The 21626-nt window shown below is 43.4% G+C and overlaps 1 protein-coding gene across 7 annotated transcripts in view; it reads right to left on the bottom strand.

The window, feature by feature from the left end:
- The window catches only part of allc (allantoicase), a 68884-nt gene that overhangs the window by 41425 nt on the left and 5833 nt on the right, over nt 1-21626 (bottom strand). For all 7 annotated transcript variants that reach the window (XM_078541672.1, XM_078541671.1, XM_078541673.1 and 4 more), the window contains one exon: nt 3799-3849. In XM_078541672.1, the coding sequence (XP_078397798.1) occupies nt 3799-3849 (51 nt within the window). The remainder of the gene's footprint in view (nt 1-3798; nt 3850-21626) is intronic.

Below are 21626 nucleotides of genomic sequence, written 5' to 3' on the forward strand. Positions count from 1 at the left end.
TCCGTTAAGGTTTGTTGATTGGTGGCTAGAATGCATTACATAAGTTGACAAACAGAGGGCATTCACTCTGTCTACTTTAAGAAAGTGGCTCATAAAACAATGATGGAAATCAGCTATAAGTAGCAGCCATAGGTACCTTTGACCTCACTTCCTATGAGGAGGAAACCCTGGAACATATATGTGGTGATGGCGAACTTCCTGCCTATTTTACACCGTGCCTGACTTTCTTTTCCATTGCCTTCAACACTGGGCACTGCCAAAAACTAATTTCATCCCTGTTACCTGTCATTTCAATAGATTTTGAAACCCCTCATCCTTAGTACTGAAAATGCAGGGTAAAATTTGGCACTCTGCCAGGCATCTACACATGCTTAGTCCTTTTTTTGTGTGCTTCCAAGCTATACTACATTAAGACGCATGGTCACCTGAACCCTCTGCTTTTGGGCCCCGTCAGCATCTCCTCACTCATAAATGAACCTCAGCAGCTGGGGATGGGGGGTGGTTAGTGAGCCAGTGGGAGTACACAAGATGACACACGGAGAACAAGTGGGAATGTAGTGTCAGGTTGGAAAATGAGGAGGCAGTTACTGTTGGCTGAAATTATGACTGCAGCCATAGAAGCCTTGGGTGCAATGCAAGGAGCTGGAGTACATTCAAGGATCCCTCATGGCACCATTGATCGTATTGATACCATTCAGTTTGCTTTCTTATAGATTACTAGCTGAGCAGCACAAGAGCCTTGATATGCATACACTCCCATGACTATGCCATTTCTCAGGAGAGCAGTGCACACCAGCCCTCCCACCGGTTGAACAGCTGAAAGGAAGTTGCAGAGACAGGCTGCTCTTCCAGCAGCAAAGGAGATCCAGAGAGTTAAAAGCCCCACTTATGCTTCAGCTCCCCAGAAACAATAGCCAAATCCTTCACAAAAGGCTCAGAGACATGGCTTTTTAGTGATGGGCATATGAATGAATTGGAGGGGTGAGAAGTGGAATGGTTGGGTGTGTGATGGAGATGGGACTATTAATGCAGAAGGCAGACTTAATAATTATGAGAAGATATTCTGTATAGAGTCCCTTGCAGCTGACAAAAGATTTGTCCTCTGAATCCTTTTCATATTCTTGTTAATCATCCACCTGCTTCCCTTGTGAATCTCCCTCTACCACCTCTGGGCCATCATTGAAAAGGCCTCATTGCAAGTGATCATGCGGCATGTGACACAACAACAAGATCATTGAGAACTTAAATGTTTGAGATTACAAACCCAACCCAAAACCAGCTAAATGAAGCACACCTTCAGAACACCAATAGTCTGTTTAGCGGTGATTTTGGTGGCTCAATGGATGTTCTTGCATCAATTCTCAACTAGTATCCCAGGAAAACACGTTGTTGTTATCGTGCAGCTATAGCTGCCTTGATATCTCAGGATGCACACAGATGGTTCCCTTTCTAGTCAAAAAAAGGTAGTACGGTGGACTGCTTCAAAATGAATGCTTCCCAGAAAATTAGCATTTACGTGTACGATTTGGTGCTATTGATCTGAGCTAGGCTGAAATACAGTGAGTATTAACCTTTCCCATCGAGGAGTTTATCCAAAGCAGGTGCCATAACTTCTCATTCTTTCAAGAATGCTGCTGCTCTGTAAAATTCAAATGTTGTGTTGTGCTGGTGCTGAGGATATACGAGGAGGTTGATACATTGGTTAGCTCTAGTCAACAACACAGCTGTGACTTGCTTGATACTTCTTTGCACAGCTGATTAACATGTATTACTGCTGTTCCCAGAAGCAACATGAAATAAACCAGTTGCATAAAGATTCAGGGTAGTAGTGTCCTTTATAGCCATTGCAACTAATGGTACCCATGTTGAAACTGGTCTGCAGATCTGGTTCCAGTTTTTGGCGTATCTCCTTTATGACTTATAAAACACAGCTACCACACACACTGTTGTGCGTCAGATGGTGTTAAAGAGTGCCTCAGTTTATACATGGCTGTGAGCCAAGAGGATGCAATATGCCTTTAGTGCTGAGAGTGTGAATTTACCCTTATATAGCTACAGTGACTTAAGTAAGGTGGTGGACTGTGAAGGTGGTCATAAGGAACATGAGCAAATGAACGTTCAGGGGAAATAAACTGTTCTCTCACACCATGGATTAAAGATTCTATAGGAGGGGTAAATGAACTTGAAAACTTTTGGCCATGTCTCTCTTGGCACTCGCTCCCTCACTCTCATGGCCATTTAAGCCGAATTAGGCCATGTGGAACATATACATGCAACTTAACCTAGAACTGATATTCAAACCCTACATCATCACCAAAACCACTTACTTCCACCTCATCTTCAAATTCCTCCTTGACATTACAACCTCTTCCAGATTTTTGCCCCTTCCCACATTCTCCACAACAGTAAAAATCTTGAACAAAAACCTGGAAAAACTCAGCAGGTCTGACAGCATCGGCGGAGAAGAAAAGAGTTAACGTTTCGAGTCCTCATGACCCTTCAACAGAACTGAGTAAAATTAGGAGAGGGGTGAAATATAAGCTGGTTTAAGGTGGGGTGGGGGAGAGAGAAGTTGGGGGGGGGTGGGTGTGGTTGTAGGGACAAGCAAGCAGTGATAGGAGCAGATAATCAAAAGATGTCACAGACAAAGGAACAAAGAGGTGTTAAAGGTGGTGATATTATCTAAGAGAATGTGCTAATTAAGAATGGATGGCAGGATACTCAAGGTACAGCTCTAGTGGGGGTGGGGTGGAAAGACTGACAGGGCATTACAGGTATAGATTTAAAAATAATGGAAATAGGTGGGAAAAGAAAAATCTATATAAATTATTGGAAAAAACAAAAGGGAGGGGGGAGAAACGGAAAGGGGGTGGGGATGGAGGAGGGAGTTCAAGATCTAAAGTTGTTGAATTCAATATTCAGTCTGGAAGGCTGTAAAGTGCCTAGTCGGAAGGTGAGGTGCTGTTCCTCCAGTTTGCGTTGGGCTTCACCGGTAAAAATCTTGAACTGTCTCAAAAAAGCTACTGAGGTTAGGTCAATTAGAAATTACAAACTGAGATTGATAGGTTTTTGTTTGACAAGGGTACTAACCGATAAGGAACTAAACAGATCAATGGAGTTAAGATATAAAATCATCCATAATCTAATTAAATGGTGGAAATAGCTCAAGAGGTTGAATGGCCTAATCCTGTTCCTAAATTCATCCCTTCAACTCTGGCCTTCTATATGCCAGTGTTTCCCATGCCCTTACAATAGGTAGCAGTTCCTTCAGTCATCTCAACCCTGCCTAAATCCGCCATAAAACCTTCCAACTCTCCCTGGCTTCCATTTTTCCCCCCTTCTGTAAAGTGCCATGAGCCATTTTCTACATTAAAGGTGCTATTTAAATGGAAGTTATTATTGAGCAGAAGGAACCAGAGTTTCTGTACTTAACGTTTCCTCAGGACTTCAAGTAGTGTGTGAACACTGCATGCCAAAAAACGAAAAAGGGATTTCTAACAGACCAGTGTAGAAAAAGGTGGACATTTTTCAATCATTTCAAAATTCTGTCAAGGCACATGACTTGTGAGTCCTGATTTATAATATTTTTAAAGTTTTGAATCATACCCATGTTGTTCATATTGGCTGGGGTTTATTTTTGAACTTCATATTTTTCCTAGAATTATTTGTAGCAAAACACACATGTAAAAGCATTTCAATTTAAGAGCCTTGTTCACAAAGAATAGATGGATCACTTCAATTTACAGCCTAATTCACCACTAGCAAAATAAATTGAACCATTTGAAGCCTTGCACTCACCTTCAAAAGATTCTCTGCAGCTGCAAACCAATCATCTGTTGCAAACAGGACCTGAAAAATAAAAAGGTTGGATAGCACATTGGTCTTTTCCCATGGTACCCCACATAGAAAGTTTCTTACTTGTATCAAAAATTTTTATTTTTTTTGAAAAATATACTTTATTCATAAAATATCTGGAAGAACATTACAAAATATTTCAAAATCACCATCACAAAAGCACAATCAGATTCAACTTTTACACATGGAGCACGAGGTGCATCAATACAATCAATGAATATTTCAATCATTTCAATATGGTCAGTGCAGACAATCAGACAATGGTATTGGAATTATCAACATACATCATGTCGCACTCTGAGGTGCTTCTATACAATTATAATACAATTAGTATTCAATGCATACATTCATTGTGAGCCGTACAGCCCGAGGGGCTCTCAACAGTTCCCAGCCCCTCGGTGCACTATGGCAGAAAGGTCTTAGACAGCGACCTTTCCCCATTGTGCCTTTGCAGCGGCTGCCCCAAGCTTTAGTGCATCCCTCAGCAAGTAGTCCTGGACTTTGGAATGTGCCAGTCTGCAACACTCGGTCAGCGACAACTGATCAAAAATGGTAGACAATGAGCAGAGTTATACAGTACAGGTAGCTAAAGAACATATGCATGAGTCACGCTAGACTGTGCTCATACACATCAGTGTGAGGCATTAGAGTAACATTAGCAATGGCTTTGAAAAAGGTCGCCTGCCCACTATTGTGGACATTGATAAAGAGGAGAGTTTTGATGGCCTAAATGGAGAAGGACAAATGCACTAAAATCAGGAAAGAGAATACAAGAAAAATAAGCAGTCAAAAATTGACAGAACATGCAAATTTAGCATTCATTTTATTAGGTAACATATTTTTCTGTTATTTATTTTAATCCTGATTTTACCATTCTCCTATTGTTGGAAAACAATGGGAGTAATTTACAGCAATCTGAGATGTCAACATAATATTATCAGATTGCGACTATAATGTCATGTTCAGTAGTAAACATTATTATATAAACAATGACAAACTCATTTACATCATGCCATTCAAAATATCCTCATAAATTTTGAAATCCTATGGAGAGAATTTTATCCCCGTCAGGGGGCTTGTGCGGGGGTAGGGGCGGGCGGACACAGACCCGATCGGTGCCCCCGATTGGGTCCGTGCCGCCATTTTGCGCTGAGCACTCCCTGTGCAGGCGGGGGAGGGCTTCCCTGAGTCGGGATGCGTGCGAAAGAGCGCAGAAATCTCCCTGAGGCACAGAGGTGCCTCAGGGAGATAAGTTTTAAGTTTTAAAAGTTTTAATAAAGCAAAAGAAAAAATTTAAGACATGTCCCCTCATGTGACAGTGTCACATGAGCTGGGACATGTCAATGAATTTTAATGAAAAAATGTATTTAAATTATAAACCCTTCATGACAACTCATCCCACCTGTGGTTGAGGTTCCTTGGAAAATGTAAAGGCAGACTGGGCTCTTCGCCTGCCCGCCAACCTTAAGGTTGGATGGGCAGCTTTCTCAATAGAAAAACAGAATTGCCTGGAAAAACTCAGCAGGTCTGGCAGCATCGGTGGAGAAGAAAAGAGTTGACGTTTCGAGTCCTCATGACCCTTCGGCAGAACTGAAGTATAGTTAGGAGAGAGGTGAAATATAAGCTGGTCTAAGGTGGGGGGCGGGGGGAGAGAGAAGTTGAGGGTGGGGTGGTTGTGGGGATAAGCAAGCAGTGATAGGAGCAGATAATCAAAAGATGTCACAGACAAAAGGATCAAAGAGGTGTTGAAGGTGGTGATATTATCTAAGAAAAGTGCTAATTAAGAATGGATGGCAGGATACTCAAGGTACAGCTCTAGTGGGGGTGGGGTGGAAAGACTAACAAGGTATTAGTTGTAGATTTAAAAATAATGGAAATAGGTGGGAAAAGAAGAATCTATATAAATTATTGGAAAAAAAAGGGGGAGGGGGAAGAAACGGGGTGGGGATGGGGGGAGGGGGAGTTCAAGATCTAAAGTTGTTGAATTCAATATTCAGCCCGGAAGGCTGTAAAGTGCCTAGTCGGAAGATGAGGTGCTGTTCCTCCAGTTTGCGTTGAGCTTCACTGGAACAATGCAGGAAGCCAAGGACAGACATGCGGGCAAGAGAGCAGGGTGGAGTGTTAAAATGGCAAGCGACAGGGAGGTTTGGGTCTTTCTTGCGGACAGACCGCAGGTGTTCTGCAAAGCGGTCGCCCAGTTTGCGTTTGGTCTCTCCAATGTAGAGGAGACCGCATTGGGAGCAACGAATGCAGTAGACTAAGTTAGGGGAAATGCAAGTGAAATGCTGCTTCACTTGAAAGGAGTGTTTGGACCCTTGGACGGTGAGGAGAGAGGAAGTGAAGGGGAAGGTGTTGCATCTTCTGCGTGGGCATGGGGAGGTGCCATAGGTGGGGCTTGAGGAGTAGGGGGTGATGGAGGAGTGGACCAGGGTGTCCCAGAGGGAACGATCCCTACGGAGTGCCGCCAGGGGGGGTGAAGGGAAGATGTGTTTAGTGGTGGCATCATGCTGGAGTTGGCGGAAATGGCGGAGGATGATCCTTTGAATGCGGAGGCTGGTGGGGTGATAAGTGAGGACAAGGGGGACCCTTTCTCAATAGCCTTAATTAGTTAATTAATGGCCTTAACAAGCCTTTGATAGTTCGGCGGGCGCACAGCCAACTCCGCTGCGCGCCGGCCAAACTGAAAATCTAAATGATGAGCAGTGACATCGGGACGCACACCCAACGTCACCCTGCATAATTTTACACATCAGCAAGCAGGCCGCACCCCCGCTTGCTGAGCCAAAAATTCTCCCCTATGTCACAGTTTGATGCACTAACTGTCGGAAATTATCGGCAGTAATTTGATCCCAACCTTTCACTGCCAAACACATTATTTGTACTTCATCCTGATCATATATGTTAGCCTATGAATCCCTGCATTGGATTGCTGCTTCATGATGCATTGCAAGTCAATCAGCGTCTTCTATGAAATTAAGTGCTGAATTAATTGTTGGGTTGCGTAGTCGATTATTTCACCCACAGGAAGAAGTCAAATAAATTTCTTTCTTCATGTGCATTTTCAGCTTTGTGTTTTCCACATGCAATCACCTATGTTTGCCAATGAATCCTGACTTATGTGTGATAAAGCTGCATCATTCAGTAACTTAATAAATATTTAACTAACGTTATGAAAAGCCGATTACACCCAGAAATTACTTATGGATATATTGAACTTTTGAAGGAAGACTTGTGGCCATAATCTTTGGGTCGGCTTCCAGGGGTGGGCCCCTCTCGCCGATGTGTAAAATGACACGCGGTGACGTCCGGCGTGTGTCCTGACGTCACCACGCGTCATTCCGATCTTCAGTTCAGCAGGCATGCACCGGAGTCAGCTGTGCGCCCGCCAAACTGTCGAAGGTCTGTTAAGGCCATTTAAAAACTAATTAAAACGATTAACTGAGCTGCCCGTCCAACCTTAAGGTTGGTGGGCAGGCGAGGAGCCCAGGCAGCCTTCACATTTATCATGAAACCTTATCCACGGGCGGGATGAGGTTTCATGAAGGATTTATAAATCAAATACATTTTTCCATTAAAATTCATTGACATGCCCCAGCTCATTTGACACTGTCACATGAGGGGGTATGTCTGAAAATTTTTTTTCTTTCTTTATTAAAATTTTTAATAATGAAATTAAACTCCCTGAGGTAGCTCCATGCCTCAGGGTGATTTCTGCACTGTTTCGCGCACATGCAAAAGATGCAAATGACTGAACTTTAATCTCCTGTGGTTGCAGAGACAAAAGACTGATTACTGCATCTCAGCAATCATCTAAGATCTATCTCCTGTTGATTTATATCTCAGAATGTGTAAAATAGTCGGATATCAAAGAAAGCAGACTCTGGGCGCAAGGCATTTTTTCTTTCCTTTACAGGAATACACAGGGGAAAATGGGTTAAAAAGCTAACTGCAGAGCAGTGTGCTAGTGTGCTGTGTATGTGACAGCAAGAAGAAGACCAACTAGTCATCCTGCAGTTGCAAGGAAAGTCCCTCCCCTCCCTATTGCTGGAGGTAAGGCTCAGCAGAAGGAAATCGGGCAGGCTCCTCAGTCTGAGGAAGGAAATTTATTTGACTTCTTCCTGTGGGTGAAATAATCGATTACGCAACCCAACAATTAATTCAGTACTTAATTTCATAAAAGACACTGAGTGGCTCGCAATGCATCATGAAGCAGTTATCCAACGCGGGGGATTCATAGGGTAGCATATACGATCAGAATGAAGGATGAATAGTGTGTTTGGCAGTGAAAGGTTGGGATTAAATTACTGCCCGTAATTTCTGACAGTTAGTGCATCAAACTGTGACACAGGATTTCAAAATTTATGAGGATATTTTGAATGGCAAGTTGTATGAGTTTGTCATTGTTTATATAATAATGTTTATTACTGTAGTGTGCTGTGAATATGACAGCAACAAGAAGACCAACTAGTCATCGTGCAGTTGAAGGCAAAGCACCACCACCCACCCACCACCCACCCACCCCCCCCACCTCTCTCTCTCTCTCTCTCTATTGCTAGAGGCAAGGCTCAGCAGAAGACACAATCAAAAAAGAAATAGGACAGACTCTTCAACCTGCAGAACCAAGTGTCTCCAAGCCAACTGCAAAACTGCCAAAGTCAGCTCATCGGAATCACCCAACTTAACAGCTGTAACATTTTGCCATCTACGTCTCATGGACAAGCTAAAGGCTGATTTGTATATCTTTTTTAACTTTTATTTGAACTCAACTTCTCATTTCTGATCTGTGTGTATGTGTGTTGTGTTGTCTTTTTATTATTTTTCTCAGGTTTTTAGTAACTGATTAACTTACTGTTTCTTTGACTCAAGATTAACCTTGTTGCGGCCAACCAAGTGGGTTGAATAAAGAAGGGGAGCCAGCTCAGTCCTCCTCACCCAGGGGCATAACAAAATTGGGATCCTATTCAGAAATTCAACAAATTGGGGGGCCTCACCCGGGGACCCATCATAACACTGATATATGTAACATCGCTTAGCATTACCAAGCTGCTCAGAGTGTAACTCCAGTGATACTGCAGCCTATCCTAGTCTAGAGAGTAAGATATTTCTAACGGTTAGAAATACAATGCATTGTACCATTTTTTGGGCGTAAAGCAGACACAAAGCATACCAGTTTAGCAGTGGAATGGCCTGTGTCTAATCTGCATAGCCATTGGTTTTGTGGTTAAATCTGTGGGGCCCTATTTTTCAGACCACCCAAGCAGACATCTAAGAAAGGCATTAGGCACCTTGAATACTTCAATGAGCGACCACATCCCTGTTGAAGGACTCCTTTTCAAAACGTGTCCACGATGAGCCAAGCAGGCATCAAGCCTGCGCCAGACAGGATTCTTCACTGGACCCCACAAGCAAGTGTAAAAAATGTTAAAAAAGGCAAACTTTCAATGGACCAGGAGGAACAAGAATGCTCCCCCAATTCCACAAGTATTATTGTTGTCCTCCACACTGGAACCTGCACCAACCCTCCCCCAGGACCCATCTGTTGGCCCCTGCTGGGAAGGCAGGAAACCCCAAAATGACACTTGCTGTCTGCTGAGCTGCCTATGGAAACATGCCCAGCGCCAGAAGCTTCCACTGAATATGCTAATGACCCCAGAGAACCAATTTCAAAGAAGGACCCAGACAAATGTTTACCCTTAAATGGCTGAGAACTGTGTAACTGCGGCCTGAAAAGTAACATGGTAGTGACACTCAGTTCTCCAGAGTTAGCTAACTTTCATAAATGCTCATAGTCAAAATGCAAGTCTAGAAACACACGAGGATTGGGAGAGGAAAATCGCATGCCAGTTAAATTTAAAAGGATGGTGCAATTAAAATGGTGCATCACAGTTGAGGGAAATGAATTCTGAAAAGCTTTGGAGAGATTCAGAAGATAATTCATCCGACTGACAGCCTTTAGCAAAGCTGAAAAGGCAGGGAAGAAAATGAAGGAAATGGGGACTCTAACTGCAGGCATAATTTCTGCAGACAATCGACAGAGAAGCCCTTCACCTGAATCCCTAGTTGATGTCCCTCAAAGTGGAGATGCTGCATGAGGTGTCATTAAGAGATGTTAAGACTGTATCATGCCCACAAGAAATGCAGTCAAGTTTCATATCATAGCTGGCCATTACTGTACATAGCAATCTGAAATTATATTTGCAGCAAATGGTCCAGACCTGCATCTGACTCTCTGCTAAACAAAACCTTTAGGAAAGACTTCTTTATGGTTGTTCTCAGGTAAGTGAGCCAGTTCTAATCACAGGTTCTCCTAACCACCAATCTTCCACCCTACATAAACTTCCATATCCTGACTCACACCAAGTTCCATTCACCTATCACCCCTGCATTCGCTTACCTACATTGGTTCCTTGTCCAGAATGCTTCAGCTTTAAAATTCGCAACCTTCTGTTACAATTCTTCCATGACCTCACCCTTTCCCTATCTCTGTAACCTCGCCCAGCCTTAAAACATTTTGAGAACTCTACATTCTCTAGCTCTGGCCTGTTGTGCTCCTCTGATTTCCTACGGGCAGAATTTCACCCATGTCGGGCGGCCTTGGCGGGGGCGGGCGGGAGCGACCGGGAAGCCGACTGCCATCTGCGATCGAGGCCGGAAGGCAATTTCACACTGGCAGGCCGATTAAAGACCGCCCAGCGTGAAATGCGAGCATCAGTGCTGCCTTTGTGGGCAGGGGAGAGGAGGGCGAGCGGGGCAAGCGCAAACTTCACGCATGCACGCGAGTGAGCGCATCATAATCTCCTTGAGGCACAGAGCTGCCTCAGGGAGATGAGGAATTATAACAAAAAAAAAGAAAATAACAATGTGATGAAACATGTGCCCTCATGTGCCTCTGTCACACGAGCAGGGGCATGTTATTAATTAAATTTTCAAACATTCATTTTATTTTTATTTGCTTTTGGAAACCTCATCCCACCTCCGGATGAGGTTTCCAAAACCTTTTCGCTTGCCCGCCAACCGTAAGGTTGGAAGGGCAGTGAAAATTTTAAGTTAATTTATTGCTTAATGGCCTTAACAGGCCTTTTAATTGTCAGCGGGCGCGCTACCGACTCCTGCGCGCGCCCACCGACCGAAATATCGCATGACTGCGTGTTGACATCGACACACTCAGCCGACATCAACCCACGTCATTTCACGCTCGAGCAGGTGGGGCGCGCAACCGCCCAGCGAGTGAAAAATTTTGCCCTTTGTCTCTCTTTAAGCTCTAACATTAACCCCCTGGACATCTACACCTTGCTACCTCCCTCTCCTCCTCTAAGACACTCCTGAAAATCTACTTCTTTGTTCAAAGCTATTTTATCATCTGTCTTAACATGTCCCTCTGTATTTTGGTGTCAAATTTTGCCTGATAATGCTCCTATGAAGCACCTTGGGATGATTTGCTATATTAAAAGTGTGATATAAATGTAAGTTGTTGTTGCTGAGTCTTAGCAATATTATGGTTAGTGGCATTTTGGCAGGTGTAGCCGTTCAGGCAATACTGCCCTTTTAATCACCCTGGTAGGCCTTTGTTCATGCAGAATGACATACAATATTAAAAACTGTGATTGGAGCGACCTCTGAAGAACAGTTCAACATAGTGGTTAATCAGGCTTTTATATATAGCAGTGATCATTGAGGAATTTACTGTAGAAGCTTCCTTTGGTCAGAAGTGTCTATAAATCCTTGATTTCCATATTGCTCCCCATCCCCTGTACTGATGCAGGACAACACATATTGCAGCTGTAAAGCTCACCAGCATGCCTAGTTCCCAAGGTGCAATAGCGCATATTTCCCAGTCAGGTATTATTTGGGCTGTATTAACTCCTACCCAAGTGCTAGTGCACTAACCCAACCTAGTTTAGCATCGGGAGATTCGTTTGCATAATGTGAACAAGCTCCCAGTCCTGGTATAAATGATTCATTGCACCGAACAGAAAACACCAACGATCTGTATTGTCAATAATAGGTCCTTGCTTAACAAGCAGTGGGTGTTAAAATTAAGGTAGAATATTACTGTTCTTTTCTCCAAAGGCAGAAGATTCAGAATAACATTAAGGCCATCAACTGACGCAGCCACCATTTTCCCCATTTCTCGGCCCATTTTATTGCCAGCTTACAGAGATGCTGTTATAGAAATTGTGCCTCCTTTCTCCATTGCCATAATGGATATAAAATCTTTATAAGGACAAATTTCATGCATAATGGAGCATTTGATTTGACGTTCGGCAACCATTATATGTGGTTAGAGTGCCAGCTTGGCTGCAATGAATGTATGTAAACGCACAAGGTTTTGTGAATAAGGCTGTTGAGCTACAAGCACAAATAGTAGTGTGGGAATGTGATGTTGTGGCAATAATGAAAATGTGGCTTAAAAATGGTGAGGACTGACTGGGTGCTTAATGTACATGGATATAAAATGTTCAGAAAAGATAGAGAAGGAAGAAAGGGAGCTGGGGTGGCAGTACTGATTAGGGAAGGCTTTGTAGTGTTGGAAAGAGGGGATAACTTTGAGGGGGTAAGGATAAAGTCTATTTGGTTAGAGTTGAGAAGCAAAAAAAAGGTAAGATTACACTACTTGGGATATTCTATAAGCCTTCAAATAGTGAAAGAGAGACATGAACAAATCTGCAGAGGAACCACAGAGATGTACAAAACTATAGAGTGGTGATACTGGGGGACTTAATTACCCAAATATTGATTGGAAATATGTTAGTGTAAAGGGTAAGGAGGGGGACGAATTTCTGAAATGTGTTCAAGAGAACCTCCTTGATCAGTATGTTCTCGACCCCACTAGAAAGGAGGCATTGCTGAATCTGGTGCTGAGAAATGTGGTGGGCCAAATTAAACAAGTATCTGTGGGGGAACATTTAGATAAGAATGATCATTGTGTCATTTTAAGTCATAAGGTTCAAATTAGTTATGCAGAAGAGAAGGAACAATCTAATATAGAATTTCTAAATCAGAAGAGAGCTAATTTCAACGAGAAGGGATCTAGCCAGAATAAAATGGACTGAGAGACTGACAGGAAAAAAGGCAATGGAACAATGGGTGATCTTTAAGGAATAGATGCTTCAAGTAGAGGTAAGGGAGCTAAAAACAGGGATCCTTGGATAACGAGGGAGATAGAGATTATGATGAAACAGAAAAGGAGGGTGTATGATGCCTGTCAGGTGAATTCTTCAACTGAAAAACAAGTCAAATACAACGGGCAGAATTTTGCCCTTGATGGGCGGGCAGGCCCCAATGGCTCGGTGGTGGGCGGGCAGCCGATTGCCGCCGCCGAAACGGGCCCGGCCACCATTTTAAGTGGGCGGGCCAATTAAGGCCCGCCCAGCCGGCCGCCCGACGGGAAGCGCTATGCGCTTCCTGTGCGGGGGGAGGGATTCCCCAACTGTCAGAGTGCTCTCTTTCGCGCATGTGCACGAAAGAGCGCACTGCTCCCTGAGACTAAGTGCTGTCTCAGGGAAATCACTGACAGTGTTTCAAACTTCAAAAATAGAAAAATAAAAAAATTATTAACATGTCCCCCTCATGTGACAATGTCACACAAGATGGGACATGTTAATAAATATGACAAAAACTTTATTAAACTTTTTTAAAACAGACATGAAACCTCATCCCGCCAGTGGATGAGGTTTTATGTTTTTTCAGAAGCCTGCTGGGACTCCTGGCCTGCCCGCCAGCCTTAAGGTTGGATGGGCAGGGCCTTTAATTGGCTTAATAATCCTGTCAATGGCCTCAATTGGCCATTGACAGGTCGGCAGGCAGACAGCTGATTTCGCTGTCCACCCGCCTTCCTGAATATTTAAATGGGGCGGAATGACGTTGGGGGTTCCCCTGACGACATCCCACATCATTTTCGCATTGGCTAGCGGGCCCCACCCCCAGCTCGCCAACGGAAAAATTCTGCCCAACAGGTTGAGAGAGGAGATGAAGAGGAAAATAAGGCTGGCAAAGGGAAAGAATGAGAATAGAATGACAATCAACATAAAAGGGAAGCAAAAAATCTTCTACCAGCATGCAAACAGTAAATGGGTAGCAAGAGGTGGAGTGGGTCCTATTAGAGACAAAGAGGATGATGTATGCTTGGAGTGGCAAGGCAAGCTAGAATAATTAATGAGTTCTTTGCATCAGTGTTTACTAATGAAGAGGGATCTGACAAACTATCGGCAGAAGCAGAGATATTGGAGGCAAAAGATAGTGTGAAAATTCGAATGGAGGAGGTACTGGAAAGGCTGGCTATGCTTAGTGTAGATAAGTCACCAGGTCTGGATGGCTTGCATCTCAAATTGCTAAAGGAAGTTGTGGTGGAGATAACAAAAGGACTTGCCTTAATTTTTCAAGCTTGCTTAGATATGGGAGAAGATAAGACTGGAAAGTAGCAAATGTGACATCCTTATTCAAGAAAGGATGTAAGGACTGTCCTAGCAACTATAGGCCGGTCAGCCGAAATCAGTGGTAGCTAATGTTTTGAAATTCTTAATGAGGGAAAACAATCAACAGGCACTTGGAGAGGTTTGAATTAATTAAGGAGAGCCAGCACAGATTGGTAAAAGGCAGGTCATGCTTGACTAATCTAATTGAATTTTTGATGAAGCAGAAGAGAAGGTTGATAAAGGGACTATGGTGGATGTTGTCTATTTAGATTTTAAGGAAGCATTTGGCAAGGTACCACATAAAAGGCTGGCTGACAAAATTGAGGTTCATGAATAGGAGGGTCTGCATTCAATTGGATTTTTAAAAATGGCTTAAGGACAGAAAGCAGCAAACCGTGGTAAATGGTTGCTTTTTGGACTGGAGGGTGGTAGACAGTGTTCCGTGGGGTCAATGCTAGGATCACTGCCTTTTTTGCTATATATAAATGACTTGGATCTTGGAATACAAAGTAAAATTTCAAAATTGCAGATGATACCAAGCTTGGAGGAATGGCAACAGTGAGGAAGATGCGAATTGCATGCAACAGGACATAGATAGGCTAACAGATTGGGTGGAAAAGTGGCAGGTGGAATTTAACAAAGACAACTGTGAGGTGATGCATTTTGGCAGAAGGGCTAGGAAGAGGCAATGTAGATATATTGGCACAATTCTAAAGAGTAGGAACAGAGGGACCTGGGGGTTCATGTGCATTGATCTTTGAAGGTAGTTAGCAAAGCATATGGGATCTTGGGCTTTGTAAATAGAGGCATTGAGTACAAAAGCAAGGAAGCATACTGAACCTTTGCAAAAGCTCTGGTTAAGCCCCAACCAGAGTATTGCTTCCAGTTCTGGTTACCACACTTTAGGAAAGATATGAAGGAGCTTGAGAGGATGCAGAGGAGATTCACCAGAATGGTTCCAAGGATGAGGGATTTTAGTTACAAGGTTAGGTTGGAAAGTAAGGATGGGGTTTGGGAGATTGAGGGGAGATTTGATAGAGGTGTACAAAATTATGGCAGGATTAGATAAGGTAGACAAAGGAAAACGTTTCACATTAGCTGATGGTACAATGACTAGGGGATACAGGTTTAAGATTTTTGGCCAAGAGATGCAGGGGATTGTGAGGGATAATTTTTTACGAAGCAAATAGTTATGACCTAGAACTTGCCATTCATGAGGGTGTTAGAAGTGGAAACAAGGATTTTCAAAAGGAAATTGGATGGGCACTTGAAGGAAATAAACTTGCAGAGCTGTGGGGATCAAGTGGAGGAGTGGGACTGACTGGATTCCACCATGAAGAGCCAGCAAGGATTCAATGGGCCAAATGGCCTCCTTCTGCGCTGGAAATGACTCTATGGGCAAATATACTGCCCTCCCCTACGGTGAGTTTGGTGGTGGGGGTCATTTAATTAGGCAAGAGAGTGGCAGGTGGGGCCTCCACCATCTTCCTGCCTCCACCCTGATTAAGTCTGTGGCACGAAGACTCGTGGACAGCCTTCCCACCGAGTTGTCAACTGAGGCCCTTAAGTGGGCAATTAATGCCCAGTTGAGGGCCTCATCCTACTATTGCTAGTATTAACCCAGCAGCAAGCAGGGGGCACGCCATGAGGGGAGCACAAGAAACAAATCCATGCGGGGTTGCTTGTGGACTCCTGGGGGATCCCTTGTTCAAAGACACTCAGTCCTTGATCGAGGGCCCCTGCATCGGGAAGGGGTGCCCACTGAGAGCCAACTCCCGCCCTTGATGCTGACCACCCCCACCCTCCACGTCATTCACCCTGTGACCCCCACTCACCTGTAAATAATGCACACTGCAGCCACGGTATGCCAGTGGTGGAGAGAATGGACATATCAGCTAATTTAAGGAGATAATGTGATGAAACGAGTGAATTCACACTGGGAAAAAGATATGAGTGAGTGTGAGAGAGATACCTGAGAGTTTGATGAAGCCTGATCAGCCTTTAAAGTACAAGAGCTTGAAACTGAATGTATTTTTATTTTCTAGTATTGTCAAGGTATTGCTGGAAATGCATGCTTAATTATTGTTAATTATAGTTATTACTGTGTACTTAATTCCTATGAACATCAACGATAAATGTTTTGAATCCTATCACTTTGAGTAGTAACTTATAAAATTATATATAAGACCACCCATTCTCTAAGACCAGGTATGACTCAAGCCAGTGGAGATTTTTTCCCCAATCCTCACTGACTTCAATTTTGCTTGGGCTCCTTGATGCCACACTCAGTCAAATGCTGTCTTGAAGTCACCTCGTCTTTGGAATTAGATTATTTTATCCATGTTTGGATCAAGGCTGTAATGAGGTCTGGAGCCATGTGATCTTGGTGGAACCCAAATTGAACTTCAGTGAGCAGGTTTTGATGAGTAAGAGCCCCTTGACAGTACTGTAGATGACTCCTTCCATCACTTTGCTGATAATCTGAAGCAGACCAATGGGGTGTTAATTCACTGAGTTAAATTTGCCCTGCTTTTTGTGGACTGGTCATACCTCAGCACGTTTCCACAATTGTCAGGTAGACACCAATTTTCAACTGGAAAAGTTTAATGAGGGTGAGGTCACAGCTATTCCTGGAGTACGTTACATCACTACATCTAGAATGTCGTCAGGGCACATAGCCTTTACTATGCCCAGAGCATGCAGTCATTTCCTGATGTTACATATAGTGAATTGAATGAACTGAAAACTGGGAGTTGTGATGGTAGGGAGCTCAGAAACAGGGCAAAAAGAATAATTTGCTTGGTACTTTGGCTAAAAATGGTTGCAAATGTGTCAGCCTTGTATTTTGCAATCCACCAAACCACCCCCCACCACTGTCATGATAATAATTGATAGTAATAGTGAACTCCAGTATTAGATACTATACGGTGTTCTGTACTAAATAGGAGGTCACCTGACCTGGGGGGTTGAAGGTCAGATAGCATATGTCTTGATAGAATTCAGTAACTGCAGATATGTGTTTATGTTAGGAAAATGTGTTATTAATAAAGTTAGCTCAGCTACAATGTCGATGACCTGTGTGCATCATTGAAACAAAAAAAAGATATGCGGCGGGATTATCCACACCCTCCTGCCACCTTGATCTTCCGGTCCAGCTACAAGTCAATGGACTTCTGGCTGGGGCACCACTTCACCCGCGGCGGATCCCGGCCATGACAGGGCCGGAAAATCCCGGCCATGGAGTCAGAAGTAAACTAAACGCAACAATGACAGTTCTGAAACCACCGACAGAGCTCAGTTTGGAGGGCAATCTCGCCAAAAACTGGAGGAGGTTCCGGCAGCAATTCAAGCTGTACCTCACAGCAACGGGCAGCGATAAAAAAGACCCTCAGGTATAGTCTTCCATCTTTCTTCACGCAGCAGAAGAGTCCCTCGAAGTCTATAGCACATTCACATTGGAAAGCGATGAGAAACAAAATGACATGAAAGAAATAATGGAAAAATTCGAAGCCAAGTACAGCCCTAAGAAAATCATCACACATGAAAGATACCGATTTTTTACGTGCATGCATGGCAGTGACAACATTAGTCAGTACGTAACTGAGCTGAGAAAATGAGCTAAACCATGTGAATTTGGAGAGCTTAAAGAATCACTCATCCAAGATAGAATAATTTGTAGAATCGCAAATGACACTCTGAGAGAACGGCTTTTGAGAGAAGTTGATCTCATGCTGGAGAAAGCAATAAATATCTGCAGAGCAGCAGGGAAAATGAAACGCCAGATTAAACATATGACAAAAGATGATAAACCGCACACGGTCAAGCAGTTAGATGCAGTTAAACAGAAACAGCCCCAGGAAAGAACAAACAGATGGTCTGAGCGTAAAAAGAACAAAACTGCTACTAAAACATTTAAATGTAGCTAATGTGGAACAGAGCATTTACCATGTAGTTGTCCAGCCTACGGAAAGTACTGTAAGTGTGATAAACTAAATCACTTCACTAAGATGTGTAAATCAAAGGAAAGTGCACATGATTGCAGATGATGACACAGACACTAAAAACTGAACTTTTCATTGGTGCAGTAACAACAAATTCCAAAGAAGACGTATGGAAGGTTGATTTAAAAATTGCCAACATGCTGGTGGATTTCGAGCTTGACATAGGTGCACAAGCAAATGTCATTCCCATAAGCCTGTATTGTAAGATAAGCAAAGGAAAATAGCTAACTAAAACAAAAGTGAAACTGTCTACTTGTACAGGTGAAAAAATTGCAGTAGAAGGCAAATGCACACTTAAAGTGAACTACAAAAAACAGTATCAAGTACTTCCATTCATAGTGGTGAAAACTGATGCAAACCCCATTCTTGAAATCAAAGCTTGTGAAAATCTGAAGCTAATCAAGAGAATATTGACTGTCACCACTAGTGACATCCTGAGCAAGTATAAAGATGTGTTCCAGGGGTTCGGTTGCCTAAAAGGAGAATACACCATCAAGATTGACAAAACTTTGACACCCAAAATACACCCGCCCAGGAAAATACCAGTAATGCTGAAAGACCGACTGAAAGCAGAGTTGGACAAAATGGAGAAACTTCACATCATCAAGAAAATTGAAGAACCAACAGAGTGGGTTAATCCAATTGTAATTGTAGAAAAATCAGATGGGAATCTGTGAGTCTGTCTGGATCCCAGAGACCTAAGCCAGGCAGTACAAAGAGAGCATTACCAGCTGCCCACAGTAGAAGAGATCATGTGTAAGCTAGCTGATGCTAAGTACTATTCAGTCTTGAATGCGAGTTCAGGCTTCTGGCAGGTCAAGCTGGATGAACGCAATTCCTATCTCTGGACCTTTGACACACCATACGGACGATACAGGTTTTTACGCTTACCTTTTGGTATTAATTCAGCTCCAGAGGTGTTCCACAGAACAGCGAAGCAGCTGTTTGAAGGGTTAGAGGGTGTGGAAACCTATATTGACGATGTGCTGGTCCGGGGAGCCTCACGTAAAGAACACAACCACAGACTGAGGCAAGTGCTGGCCACAGCTAGAGAAAGGAACCCCAAGTTGAAGAAGAAAAAGTGTAAAATAGGTCTTCATGAAATCAAGTACTTGGGACATGTGCTAACAAGTGAGGGACTGAAGCCGGACCTGAATAAAATTGAAGCAGTTGTGAACATGCCAACCCTAGAATGTAAGAAAGACTTGGAGAGGATTTTGGGAATGGTGACCTATCTTGGGAAATTCATTCCGAACATGTCAGACCTGACAGCACCTCTCAGAGAACTCCTACAAAATAATATGGAATGGCACTGGGAACAAAGTCACCAGGAAGCTTTGACAAGTCTGAAGACAACACTGACCCAAGCACCGGTGTTAAAGTATTACGATGTCAGCCAGCTGGCCAAGATCTCAGTGGATTCTTCAAAGCCTGGCTTGGGAACTGTCCTGGCTTTCCGCTTCTGCTGTCTCAGTTTGAGCAGGTCCTGCATGCTGTAGCTCACTGGCTGTGGAAATAACAGTTGGGGCACAGTTGCAAACTTAGTTCTTAATCTTCTCTCCATCAGGAGCTGTGCTGGAGATGATCCAATGCCCTTTAACGGAGTATCCCTGAAATCCAGCAGAGCCAGGAAGGGGTCTGTTCCGTCCGCCTTTGCCTTCTTCAACAGGCGTTTTGTATGGCCTGGAATGCGAGCACAATCGGTGAAATGGTGAATGCATGTGCAGTGTGCCAAGAGGACAGTAAATCGCAACAAGAAGAACCATTTCAACCACACAGTGTCCCAGAGAAGTTCGGGCAGAAAATTGGAGTGGACTTGTTCACATTTGACAACAGTGAGTACCTACTAGCAGTAGATAATTACTCAAAGTTTTTTGAGTCTGCGCTGCTGAGAAATTATAGTAAGAGCATCACTGTAACAAATTATTTAAAATCAATTTTTGCTCGCCATGGCATACCTAAAGTGCTCACCTCAGATAACGGTCCGCGATTCTCAGGCACTGAGTTTCGCAAATTTGTACAAGACTGGGAGTTTTGCCACACTACGCCAAGTTCCAAATATCCATAATCCAACGGAATGGTGGAGTGTACCATGCAGACCTTAAAACACCTGTTGAAGAGGGCAAAGGCGGGCAGAACAGACCCCTTCCTGGCTCTGCTGGATTTCAGGGATACTCCATTAGAGGGCATTGGATCATCTCCAGCACAGCTCCTGATGGCAAGAAGACTAAGAACTAAGTTTGCAACTGCACCCCAACTGTTATTTCCACAGCCAGTGAGCTACAGGGTGCAGGACCTGCTCAAACTGAGACAGCAGAAGCAGAAAAAGTACTTTGATCAAGGCGCCCAACCTGAACATGGGAGAGACAGTGAGGATTCAGCATGAAGGGATCCAGAATCCTGCTGTTGTCACAGGAATCACAGGAGAACCAAGGTCTTACATAGTGCAGACTCCAAACGGACAACAGTATAGGAGAAATCGGAAATTATTGCGGAAAAGAAATGAAACACAACCCTGCTCTGAACTAGAAAGTGTAAGTGAAGATCAAAAACGAGAATGCACCAGTGAAGCAACAGGAAACCAAACAAAGCCTAAGAGTCCTGAAAACTATCCAAGGGGTGATAGTGACACAGAGCTGGAGAAGGCCCCTTGTCCTTCAAAATCACCTCTGACACCATTCAGAACATCCAGTGGAAGAATTGTGAAAAAAACAGAGATACAGAGATGAGTAAAAGACAAAAAGACAGATCAAAACAGTGTCAGAAAGAATAGATAAAAGACTTTGTGTACTTGAGTTGTATAAAAGTTTTTTTTTTAAAAAGGGGAATGTCAAGATCATCACTGGTTGTGATAGTCGATTCCAGTAGTAGATACTATATGGTACTCTGTAGTAGATAGGGGGTCACCTGACCTCAGCACCGAAGGTTAGACCTCACATTTATTCACATGCCATGCATTTGTCCACCCACTCAGCTTGTCCAAATCACACTGAAGCATCTCTGCATCCTCCTCACAGCTCACCCTCCCACCCAGCTTTGTGTCATCTGCAAATTTGGAGATATTACATTTAATTCCCTCATCTAAATCATTAATATATATTGTGAATAACTGGGGTCCCAGAACCGATCCCTGCGGTACCCCTCTAGTCACTGCCTGCCATTTGGAAAAAGACCCGTTTATTCCTACTCTTTGTTTCCTGTCTGCCAACCAGTTTTCTATTCATCTCAATACACTACCCCCAATCCCATGCGCTTTAATTTTACACACCAATCTCTTATGTGGGACTTTGACGAAAGCCTTCCGAAAGTCCAAATAAATCAGGAAAATGTGTTATCAATAAAGTTAGCTCAGCTA

The sequence above is a fragment of the Cetorhinus maximus genome, chromosome 5 (genome assembly GCF_964194155.1).
Source record: "Cetorhinus maximus chromosome 5, sCetMax3.hap1.1, whole genome shotgun sequence".
NCBI classification, from domain to species: Eukaryota; Metazoa; Chordata; class Chondrichthyes; order Lamniformes; family Cetorhinidae; genus Cetorhinus; species Cetorhinus maximus.